At 58.2% G+C, this 11,724-nt stretch overlaps 1 protein-coding gene across 1 annotated transcript; it reads right to left on the reverse strand.

The window, feature by feature from the left end:
* Positions 1-3,546: 3,546 nt before the first annotated feature.
* Positions 3,547-6,686, reverse strand: CAMK2N1 (calcium/calmodulin dependent protein kinase II inhibitor 1). Its single transcript, XM_026517169.4, has 2 exons — positions 6,416-6,686; positions 3,547-4,874 (listed from the first exon to the last, which is right to left on the reverse strand). The coding sequence occupies exons 1-2, from the start codon at positions 6,579-6,581 to the stop codon at positions 4,804-4,806; spliced, it is 237 nt and encodes a 78-aa protein (XP_026372954.1). The 5' UTR covers positions 6,582-6,686; the 3' UTR covers positions 3,547-4,803.
* Positions 6,687-11,724: the final 5,038 nt, after the last annotated feature.

Below are 11,724 nucleotides of genomic sequence, written 5' to 3' on the forward strand. Positions count from 1 at the left end.
CGTCTGACTCTTGGCTTTAGTTCAGGTCATGATCTCAGGGTCCTGGGTTCAAGCCCCGAGTTGGGCTCTGCACTCAGGGATTCTCTCTTCCTCTCCCTCCCCCTCAGCCCCTCCCCTTGCTCTTACAGGTGCTTGCTTGCATGCTCTCTCTCTCTCTCAAAATAAACAAATAAATAAAATCTAAAAAAGAAAAATGCACCATAGTAATGTCAGATGCTAACAATAGAAGAAACTGAGTCAGGGGTATTGACAATTCCGTGCTATCTGCACAACTTTTCTGTGAATCTAAAACTGTTCTAAAGTAAAAATGTATTTTTTGAAAAGTGGGACTCAGGCAACCCCCAAGACCCAGTTCTCTTTGGTTCCCTCTTTTTGCCTGCACCAAGGATCCAAGCTGCTGACTTCGGCGGTACCCCAGCCCAACCTTGTTTCCATGGAACTGTCATCCTTTCCAAGCCCAGGGAAAACTCCCCCTTCCGCACAGCGGTATCCTCAGTGTGTGGCCCATAGCGCGTGCTAAGTTGATATTTGTCAAATGAATGAAACTTGAGGACTTGTCAAAGGAGAAGATCCAAGCAGAGGGCCACACTTTTCCCTCTCTGGGGCACGAAGTCCGTGCCTGCCAGTCCCCATCCGAGTCCCCATCCGGAGAGGGAAGACTTCTGGCAATGTGGTTAGAAGTGAGTAGGAGACTTCTCTTAACAGGGCCTTTGGAGAACAAGCATTCAGATTTACTTAGGATTGCATTTATTGGGGATGTTGAGGGGCTGATGAAGATAATAGTCAAGCGGACTCCTCCAAACCGCTCCCCATCCCTCTGCTCCCCAATGCCGCAGTGGTGCCTCCTGTTGCCCCTTGGTACCCCCTCCCTCAGTGGGTACTTCTACAAAGACGCTTCATGCAACAAGATCTGTTTGCTAGGTTTTGAAAGTCCCTTGCCTGGCACGTAGTAGGCACTTCATAGACGTTCACTGATGGCTACCACTTATTAGGCGCCAGGCTCTAAGCAGGGAGAGGAAGGAGTGCCTATTTAATCCTTTAATCCAGTGATGGGCAAGTCTCTTTCTTTTAAAACTCAATTTGCCAATTTCCCCCTTAGAGGTGCTTTTTGCTATCCCTCCAGGCTGTCAACCTGGACAGGCCACGGAAGCAGAATCCAGGGAGATGGATGCTTATTACAAGCATTCAATTAGTGAAGTTTGAACAATGCAGCCCTGGCTGCGGGATCGATGCATGGACGCTTGCAGACACCCTCCCCCACCCTGGACTTGTAATGGCCTTTTCCGTATTTATTGCCTCCTAACCGGATACTTCAAACATATTCTGCACTTGGTATAATTTGATATCCGCCCAGTCCCCAAAGTGCCTTCTCAACAAATGTTTACCCCTATGTGAGAGTATATTTAAGAGACTGATATTCCCTTTGGCTGAACGCAGTCCTCGGGAAAGGCAGACTCTTCCCAGGCGGAGGATCCTGCCTTGGCTGACGGGGTGGCCTCAGCAAGAACATTTTAATACGTCACTTATTAAAATGGACCCAGAGCGTTGGCAGAGGGCTCCCGTGCTCCCCCCTTCCCAGCAGAGGGCAGCTCCAGGCCTTGGCTGACACATCCGAGCCCTGCCCCCCTCCTGACCCCTTATGCAGTTGTCTGTGGTGCAGAGGGGCAGAGCGTAACCTCCAAACAACGAACCAACTAAAGGACCCTGAAGGCTGAAGGACAATGGCTGCAGCTGGGACTGAGCCTGGGTCTGGGGTCAGATGATCCTGCATCCCCCATCCTGGAGCACGGGTTCTGGGTTCTACTCCCAGCGAGCCGACTTCCTAGCCAGGTGACCTTATGCAAGTTACTTAACATCTCCGAGCCCTGATTTCTCCTGTACAATCGCGATAAGAATAATGCCTACTCCCCAGGGCTACTGTGAGCCTGGCATACAGTAAAAGCTCAATTAATGTGGTGTGTTTTGTGGTCCTTTTAGCCGCTCTGGGGCATCAATTTCTTCACCCACCAGAGAGTTAATCGTTATGGGTTTCCAGGGTTGCTGGGTCGATTATGCGAGAGAATAGAAGGGCAACCGTGTATTAAGCAGGTAAGCGGTAATTACTCCTGGTACGGACCGAGATGTGCCTTCATCGTACAGCTCCCACCCCTCCTGGCTGACTGAGGCCGAGCAGAAAGTGGGCCCTGCCCCTAACTCCCAGTGTGGCACCCCTCCACCTTCTCACGGGAAAAGCACAGGGGAAAAGAGAGTCGGGCTCTGGGGTGCCTAAAGGCCCATCGGCTCCAAGACACTGGGATTCTCTGCGGTTGGCGGGACAGAGAGCTGGGTTCAGGAACGGGGTCCTGCACCTGGGAAAAACCAAGCTGCCATCCCCTATCATCCTGCTGGCCCCACCAGCTCCCACTTGCCCACCATTCCTATTAATGGTTGATAGGATGTCCAGCCTCTCTGCTGGGCCCTCCTGAGGCTCAAGGCCCCCACTGCCTGGGAAGGGGAAGAGACATCACCCCCTCCCCCACAGGCCCTCTGGAGCCCCTATCCCCCCACCCTCACCGCCACCACCCTGGGGCCTGTCTTACCTGATGTCTGAGTCACAATCAGGCTCCTGTCACTGTGAGCTGTGTTGTGACTCCCTGGCTGACAGTTTTACAACAAACACATTAAAAGCTCGTGGCACTGAGGCTCCTGGATGCAGAACAGCCCCCCCCCCAAAAAAAAAAACTTCTCCAGGCCTTTTTTCAGCCAAAATCCTTCTCCCAAGCCTTCCTCCCACAGGGACCAGCTCCACCACCATCAACTGTCCCCAGAGCCCAAAGAGGGTGTTTTTTGTTTTTTCATAATGAGCCTTTTCAAGTGGTGATTGGGGGAACCCTGAGACCTACCAGGCTGTGGGCCCCAGAAGACAGGCCCCATCCCTTATACAGTGACCCATGAACTCTGCAGTGGCCTGTGAACTCTGGAAGTCAAAGGTGCAGGAGAAAAGAGTGTGGGGGCTCCTCAGCCCTGCCTTTGAGGACAGATGGCCCTTGGTGAAGCATCCTATGGGCATATAGCGGCCTCTAACCGAGTGCTCCCGCCTGCTGGGTGTGGTGTTAAGCCTCCCACAACCCCAAGAGCCAGGAGCTGCAGGATCCTCACCTTACAGGTTTGGAAACTGAGGCTTCAGGTAGGGAAGTGACTTGCTCAAGTCCATACAGCTGGCAAGTGAAGACGCTGGAATTTTAATCCAAGTCCGCCAGCCTCTAAACATTGCTCTTAACAAAACTGCCTGCCTCCCCACACAGGGGACCTTCTCCTCTCCACACCCCACAAGGGATGGCAGAGACCACACACGGAAGCAGGGAGAGCCCTAAGCAAATCCAAATGGAAGGAACTCTCCCTTCGGCGATGGCCCTGCCGGTTCACTGTCCTTCCTGCCATTCGAGCCCAACCCACGGGGCCCTCCACATGGCCTTGCTGCCTCGAAAACCAAAGCTACCAGTCCCTCCTTCCCGTCTGCAGCCAGCAGGCAAAAAGCAAGTCCCCCAAACCGAAGCAGAGACAAGAGAGGAGTAAGACACAGGGACAGCTCTTTTATTGTACATCGGAGAAAGAGCCCTGCGTGCTGGTTACAGGTGCGACATCCAGAATATAGAATTAAGAAAAAAGGGAACAGGGAAGGGAAGAAACCTCTTGAGGTCCAAAGTTGCAAACAAAAAATGGTAAAAGATTTCCTCACGCAAGAGGCGGGTTTTTTTGCAAATACCATGCAAAACAGGCAGCTGGTGTGCCTTAAGAGAACCCCTATAAATAACAGAAAAGACACTCCAAGCATTCCTTTACGTGGACTCAGAGCACAGGGAAAAAAGAAAAGAAACCAAAATGCCTTTTGGCATTTCAAGATATTTGGCACTCTTGTGATTACATTTTTTTTTACAGCCCATTAAAGAGAATAAACTGACACAATATTAGAGAAAAAAAACAGGCCGCTCACACAACAGACTGCAGGAAGGGGTTAGAAAAAGCTCGAGCATTTTTTTTTCTTTGTTTTTGTGGGGTTTTTTCCTGACATATAAAATGTGTCCATTTGCATTAACTTGGGCAAATAGCTTGCAGCAACAAAGAAACACAAGCTTTACAAGTCACTTTAAAATAAAACACGGATTCTTCCTATGTGTCATTCCTTAGAAAAGTTCTCTTCTTGTTTTAAACGCATTCCTGATAACTTCAAATGATGACCAAAATAAAACAGAGTATCTATAGAGATCATTTGCTGATTTTTCGTACATCCAAGGATAACAACATAAAAAAATAAAACCGGACAGCATTTCACATCGAAGTGCACAGAAGCATTTTTGCAAAAGATTAAATAATGTAAACACTGGGAACAGCCAAATCAGCGAAGAATGCCAACACCTCAAAACACCCGGTGTTGCCGCTTCATTATTTAAGTGGTTCAAAATCCAGATCTGTAATTGCGCAATATTCACTGTATATAAAAAGAAATGGATATTAATTTTGACAAATAGCTGCAACTGAGACTTTTTTATTTCTTTATATGTGTGTGTATATAGTGATTTTTAAATTTTTAAAATTTTTTATTTTATTTTTATTTTTGCTGAGGAGCCCAGAGCCTTCTCCTTCTCCTCCTCCTCCTCCTCACGCCTCGTCGGTCTCCCGGCCTGACACGAGACACAGGTTGTTGATTTCATCGTGGGTAGCAAGCTAGTAATAAATTTCAAAGTGCTTTCTCTTTTTCACGCTCTTTTTGCCAGTAACTTGCCGCCGTTCTTACTCTCCCTTAACTCATTGTCTTTGGAGGAGTTAGACACCAGGAGGTGCCTTGTCTGTCATATTTTTCAGCACGTCATCAATCCTATCATCTTCAATAACAACTGCAAAAAAAAGCGGGGGGGAGAAAAGGAGATATGAGCGTGCCTGGGCCTCGCCGGGGGTCTCCGACGTCGCCGGTTCCGCCCAGGGACTGGGAAATGCGGGAGGCCGAGGGAGGGAGGGGGAGGGGTGGGGTGGGGGTTCCTCGAGCGCCGACACGGCCCAGACCTCTTCTGTCTCTGCCGGGGGATCCTGCGCTGCTTCGCTTTGAACCGCTCCCACCCACCCCACTCGAACCCCAGGCAGCGTCCGGGTTCGGTTCTGAGAAAAGGCAGCAAAAAGGGCGCAAATCCCGCAGGCCAGGCCGCAGCGGAGACGCGCACTGGCCGCGTCCTCACCCCACCGCACCTCCCCCGGCGCATTTATTTAGAAAGAAGCCTCCCGGGCAGAAGAGGGTGGAGAGGAGGTGCCAAGGTCTCCGGGTCGGGGACCCTCGGGGGTGCCCCGAGCGCGGCGCGGGTGGCCAAGGCTCTGGGTGCGGAGGTGTGTGGTGCAAGGGGGAACGCAGGGAAGCGGGGGGCGGGGGCCACGGCGCGCGGCGGGTTCGGGATCTGGCCCGGCCAGGGCCGGCGGCCCCTCCTGCGCGCCCCCTCCGCGCCGCCCGCCGCCGCAGAGGTCAGAGCCTCCCAGCGCTGCCGGCCTCCCGCCGGCCCCTCCGCCTCTCTCACCACCTCTACCTAGCCTCTCCTTCTTCAGTCCCGCCATCAGTCTCTCGGCGTGGCCGTCACCTGTCGAGGTCTCTGGGTCTCTCTCCGTCTGGGGTGTCGGTCTCCCTCATTGTTTCGGCTGCTTCTCTGTCCTTCTCCGACTGGTGTCCCCGGCTTGCTGTCTCTCCCGCTCTGGCTCCCTCTCCCGAGCTTTGTCTCGGCCTCTGCCCCTCTCAGTCTCCCCCGATCCACCACCAGCCTCCCCCCCTACCAGCCCCCCATCTCTGCGTCTCAGTATCTCCGGGCAGCTGTCGGTCCCCCTCATTGTCCCCGCTCCTCTGGAGCTCCTCTCCGAGCCTCTCTGCGTCCCAGTCTCCCCCGGGCTTTTCCAGCTCCCGCGCCGAGCGCTGGGACTCGGCCACCCCCTCCCCCTGCTAAGTAACAATGAGAAGCCCGTGCGCCCCGAAAACCCCTCGCCTTCCCCGCGGGAGTGGAGTACCCCCAGCAGTTCTCCACGCCGTCTCTTGGGGAGCCCTGGCACCCCCCCCCCGGGTTATATAGAGCGAGTGAAGCTGCGACTACACTGCGCCAAAGGGGAGGGGGTAGAAATCGAAAAGCAAACTTTAGCGCGGGTGGGGACCCGGGAATAACCTTCCAGCCCCGGTGGCAGCTCGAGGCCGCCACGCCCCCTGGGTGACCCCAGCGAGAATCAGGCTAAGGGGGAGGGGTTTCGGCGGCCGGCCGGTGCCCGACCCGCAGTGCGGGATCCCCCCAGCTCCGCGCGATGGGATTCCATTCGGTCGGAACCCGCTCCCGGGTGCGGAAGAGCCCCCAAACCTCGGCCAGGCCTGGGCGCCCAAGAAAAGGGGCGGCCGGGGAGGGGGCCGCGAACTCACCCCGCTTGCTCCGGCCGATCTGGCCCAGCTTGGGCGGCCGCTTGTTCTGCCCGGCGCCGAAGAAGTTGTTGGTGTCCTGCAGGCGGCAGGAGAAGATCTGGCCCACGTCGCCGCCGTCGCCGTAGGGGCTCAGCTTCTCGTCGCCGTAGGGCAGCACCTCCGACATGGTCGCGTCCGGGGGCTCCGCGGCGGCGCCTCCTCCGCCCGCGTCCCCGCCCGCGGCGGACAGGGTCAGCGGCGCTGGGGCCGGGGGCGGCCGGCCGGGGACGGCCCGCGGGCTGCTGCGGCGGTGGCGCCGGCGAGGGGCCGGGGGGCACCGCTGGGGCGAGAGCGCGCCGCCCGCCCGAGCGACCCGGCGAGCGCCCGGCGCTGCGCTGCGCTGCGCTCCGGCTCGGCGCGCGAGTGGCTGCTGCTCCGGCACCGGCGAGCAGGACTCACATCCTCGGCACGCTCGGGCGCTGGGCGGGGGCCGGGCCGGGCGGGGCCGCGAGCCGGAGAGGAGGGTGTCCCGGCGAGCCCGCGGGGCGCGGGGCCGAGGAGGGCGCACCCCGGAGAGCCCGGCGGGCCGGTCCTGCGGCGAGTGCGGGCGGCGGCGGCGGCGGCGGCGGCGGCGGCGCGGCTACGGGGAAGCTGACTGGGGAGCGGCGAGCCGCGGGGCGCCGAGGGGCGTAGGGGGAGGGGAGCGAGGGAGGAGGGAGGGCAAGGGGGTGGAGGGGAGAGGATGCCCGGAGGGAGGGAGGGGAGAGAGAAGCCGGGAGGGAGACGGCGAGAAAACCAGAGGAAAAAGGGAGAGGGAGGCAGGGGGACTGGCAGGGAGAGAAGGAGGGGAGGGAGAGAAGAAAGGGGAGGCAGCGGCGGGTCCGGCTCGCCGCGGCCGAGGGAGGAGCGGAGGAGAGCGGGGACGGGGCCGGCGCGGAGAGAAAGAGGGTCGGGGAGGGAAGGCGGAGAGTGGGAGCGCGCGGAGGAGGAGGCTGGGACGGAGGAGCCAGCCCGCGAGCGAGCTGCGAGCGAGAAATGCCGGCCGCGGCGCGGAGGCGAGGCGCGGGGAGGAGGGCGGGAGGAGGGCGGGGACGAGGGGACCCGGGGCCGCGGGGAGAGATCCCTGGAAGCCGCGCGACGTCACGGGGCCGCGCGGGCCGACCCGGGCCGCGGCTCGCTTCCTGCCCCCGCCCGGGGCCCCCGCCGGCCCGCCCGCGCCCAGGGGCCCCCCGCGAGCCCCGCCCCGGCCCGGCGGCCTCCAGGCGCCTCCTCCCCCCGCGCCCCTCCCGCGGGGTGTTTACCCGGCCCCGAGCCGGTGCGCGCCGGACCCGCCGCCCGCTCGGCCTCCCGCGGGGCGGGGGGCGGGGAGCCGGGAGCGGAAGGGAGGGGGGTTGGGGAGGAGAGGACCGAAGACCACACGCCTGGAAGGACAGATGGACGCCGGTCTCCCAGGAGGCCGGACACTGGGGCGAAAGGTCGGAGGGCGCGAGGGCGACTTGAGGACGCAGCCTCCCGCGCCAGCCTCAAACCAGGGAGACCTCCCCCCACCACACTGGCGCCCCACTTCACACTCTTGGGACCCGGCCCCTTAGGCCTCACCCCCTCCCTCCCCCACTGCGATCGCCCTGGAAGGCCCTGCTTTCGGGCCGAGGCTCGGGACTCGGGCTCCCGCGGGGCCTCGAGGTGGAGGCGGATGGGGGGAGGGGGGCAGCCCCGCCTCCCGGAGGAGAGGGGAGAGCCTCATTACGCCGGGCTCGCCCGGGATGCCCGGCTCTCGGCGTCCGCCGCCTCCTCCTCTGGGGACGCCCCGGGCCTGCAGTCCTCCGCCCTGGGGGACCTCCCTGCCAGCAACAGCCTCGAGCCCTGGGGAGAGACTGTGGCTTCCGTGGCGAGCAGCGAGCTCCCGGTCCCGGGAGGGACACCGGGGCAGCCCCAGAGGCCTGGGAGGCGCATCTGCCAGGCAGATGGTAACTCTGAGGGGGTAAGGTGCGTGAGGAGGGCTCGTTATCCTCGCCTAGAGCCAACAGCACCTGCTCTCCCCCTGGAGACCGGCTTCACTCGGCAGAGCCGGCCTGACCACCGAGAGGGGCAACCGTCCCAAGGTCGTGCAACCTGCTGAAGACTGGGCTAGGGCGAGGCCTCCACTGGCTCAACCTGCCGGCCCTGCGCCTGGTCCCATCCTCCGTGAAAGAGCACCCTCAGGTTCACTCTCCCCTTCATTCCAGAGCTCCGGGTGGGGGCAGGCGGGAGGGAAACGGGTGTGGCTTTTTAGTGACACAACAGCTGGTGGAGGGGGCTACCTGAGAGGAGCCAGCCCAGCCCACTCCCCCAACTATGCGAAAGTGTCCCCGGCCCAGAGGCCAGGCACCTTGGGGAGAGGGGAGGAAGGGGGCTGAGAAACGGGAGACAGAGACAGTGGGACACCTGGGATGGGTGTGGAATGGGAGTCACTCCTGGGTTTGTATCCCTATCCTATCATTGGCTAGCTGTGTGACTTCGGACAAGTCATGTCCCCTCTCTGAACTTCTGTAATCTCAGCTGTAAAATGGGGCATGGGGCTGGCTAGCTGCCTGGGTGCCTCACAGGACTCTTAGCAAAGCAACGTGGAAGCAGGCTCCTGGTGCTTCATGAGTGAGAGAACACTAGCCCTTCATTCATTCCTGCTTCGGAGCTGTGGGTGGGGGGGAATCCGTAAGGGATGAGCCAGCCCAACCTCCTCATTCACCGAGGGGACAACTGAGACCCTGAGAGAGAGGCTGGGGGGCTTGCCCCAAAGCCCACGGTGTGTCAGCTTGTCAATGCAGGTCTGCGGCTTTCCCTCCACCAGCTGCCCCATTCACCATTCACGAAGGCTCTGCAGAGTGTCTGCTTTGAGGTGAGCACCAGGCCAAACGCTGGAAGAGAAAACAAAAGCGTAACAAGCAGGATGATAAAGTACAAGGAGACGCTCTTACATTTGTATCCTGCTTTTCTGTTTTCCCCCCAAAGCATTTCATATCCATTATTGACCTTGCATCTCAAAATAAATACCTTCCGAGGTAGAAAGAGGAGACCTTGCACCCCCGTCTAACTGATATTCACAGAAAGGGGATTAAGTGACTTGCCAAGGGCACAGGCTAGTGATGGAGCCAGGAGAAGCCACTCTTCCCAGCTGTGGTCCCAGGTCCTTGTAGGGGACACTCCATGAGGGGCTGGGACCACCCTACTCACCCGGTTCCCTCCTTGCTGCTGAGTTATGATGCAATTTACTCATGGAGCACCCAGCACAGTCACCGCTGTACAGAGGTGAGCAGAGCAGCACAGGGAGGGCCGAGGAAGCCTGCACACACAGCAAGCGAGAGTAAGAAGATAAGCCTGCTTTTACACCCCATCTGTTTTTAGGTTTTCCTTGCCCTGTTTCAAGTAAGGTTAAAGGTGGCAGCATTACGCCTTCCCAACTCAGTACCCACCCCCTTCCTGAAGCACACCCCCACACAAACACTTGACAGTGAGAAAAGCATTTCCATGACTATTACCTCCTTGGAGCCTTCTTTTAGCCTTTAGAAGCTGCAGGACTGGGACAGTCAGGCCCATTTTACAGATAAGGTACCTGAAAGTTGACTGCTGTCTCCAAATTCAAGCGGCAGTTCTGCAAGAGCAAGTGTGAATCAGCCTGGTGTTCCTCCACCCCTACCCCTCCCAGCTGCCGTGGTTACAAAGGCCGCACTCAATCCTCCTTTCCGTCCAGCTTTCAGTGGGGGCATCCCTTTATCCCTGGGGCGCTAGACCTGGATGCAGACACATCCTGGGGATCCCTGCGTTCTCCAAAGCTGAGGGGCTGGCTCTGAGCCAGATGCCCAGGGCTGTATTAGGGATGCCAGGGCCAGATGGAGGAATGGACCAAGTAAGACAGGAGTGGAAGCTGCCCTCCCTGCTACCCAGCAAGGAAGACTGGTGATACACGGTCTAGTGCAGTAGTCCAGGGGGGAGGGGACAGCCTTCACTGCGGCTGCCACATTCAAATCCCTAACCTGGCATTTCTTAACTCCATGATTATTTCACCTCATGGTGCCTCAGTTTTCTCATCTGTCGAATGGGGCTAATAATTACTGCTGTTCGGTCAGGTTTGTTCCGGGGAAGGAGCTCATACACACATCATATGCCTGATACGCAGTAAGTCCTAGATGAACGCAGTTCTTCTCAGCTATTGACTCTCTTTGTGGCCTTGAAGAAGCTGGTTCTCTCCCCACAGCCTCTGACTCCACATTACAAAATAGGAAACTTGAAGAAAATCACGTCTTTTTTTTTTTCCAAGCTGCAAAGTCAGCCAGTTTTCCCAAATCTAAAGTAGACAAAATCTCCTTGAGGCAAAAGTGAGGGACTTGCCCCTCAAACTTCGTCTGAAAGCCCCTTCACGGGACCCTAGGACTCCACAGAATTGGGGACCACAGGACTGGACCATGTCCCCAGCCCCTTGGGCACAGACATTCCCGAGTTGAAGTAGGTCTTGGCAAGTCCCTGCTGTGCACTGAGCCCTACTCCAGCGTGGGTGGGGTACAGGGAAAGCCAGCCCCAGCAGCACCCAGCACAAAACCTGGCACGTAGTGCTTCCCTTTGTCTCCTTCCCCTCTCTCCGACCCAGACGGGGAAACCGAGGCACAAGCAGCTGCAGCAGAGAGCCATGGCAAGACTCGGAGAAGAATGAGGCTGTGGGATACCTCAGTGCCAGGTAGGCGGCCACAGAGGGGAGGGCGGGGAATGCAGAGACTTGCCAGGGCTGGCTCCGACCCTAGCCTTCCGTCAGCAGGGAAGGCCAGGACGCTGTGCGAGGTCAATGGCCAGCTGGTCACCTCCAGAGAGGCTAAGTGGCCTCGCAGCAGGGCACCCCCGCTCGGAGCCAAGTCTGGATGCCAACCCACGTCACCCCCAGCCCTCTCAGCTTGTGGACTGGAGCCTGGGCGCAGCCAGGCGGGCCCTCTGCCCCCTACCTCCACACTCATGCACAAATGCACGGACACACCGGGAGCGAAGCGTGTTAACTCATGGACGGCGGGGCTTAGGCCTCGAATCAAAGAACAATAATGCAAGAATTCATGCTTCTCTCACTCCTGAAGCAAATGTGTGTTGAGGACTTTTGTGGCAGCACCGTCTCTCCCCCGTCCCTCCCCCGGACAGCTCAAGGACCCTTAGTTTCTTCCCTTCACCTGTCTAATCACCAAGACATTTTCTTCACAAACCATCTTACAAGAAACCTTAGTAAATAAAAAAATAGATAAAGGGCAAGCCATTGGGGAGCTAGGGGCTCAAGACCCACCCTTTGGGCCCCACCCACCCCCAGGGCCATTCTCCTA

Source organism: Ursus arctos, unplaced genomic scaffold (genome assembly GCF_023065955.2).
Source record: "Ursus arctos isolate Adak ecotype North America unplaced genomic scaffold, UrsArc2.0 scaffold_32, whole genome shotgun sequence".
Classification (NCBI taxonomy): Eukaryota; Metazoa; Chordata; class Mammalia; order Carnivora; family Ursidae; genus Ursus; species Ursus arctos.

Coding starts and splice junctions, on each gene's coding strand:
- CAMK2N1 (XM_026517169.4), bottom strand. CDS start 6,581: ATGTCGGAGGTGCTGCCCTACGGCGACGAGAAGCTGAGCCCCTACGGC. Junction 4,875..6,415: donor GATCGGCCGGAGCAAGCGGG/GTGAGTTCGCGG, acceptor TTTTTTTTGCAG/TTGTTATTGAAGATGATAGG.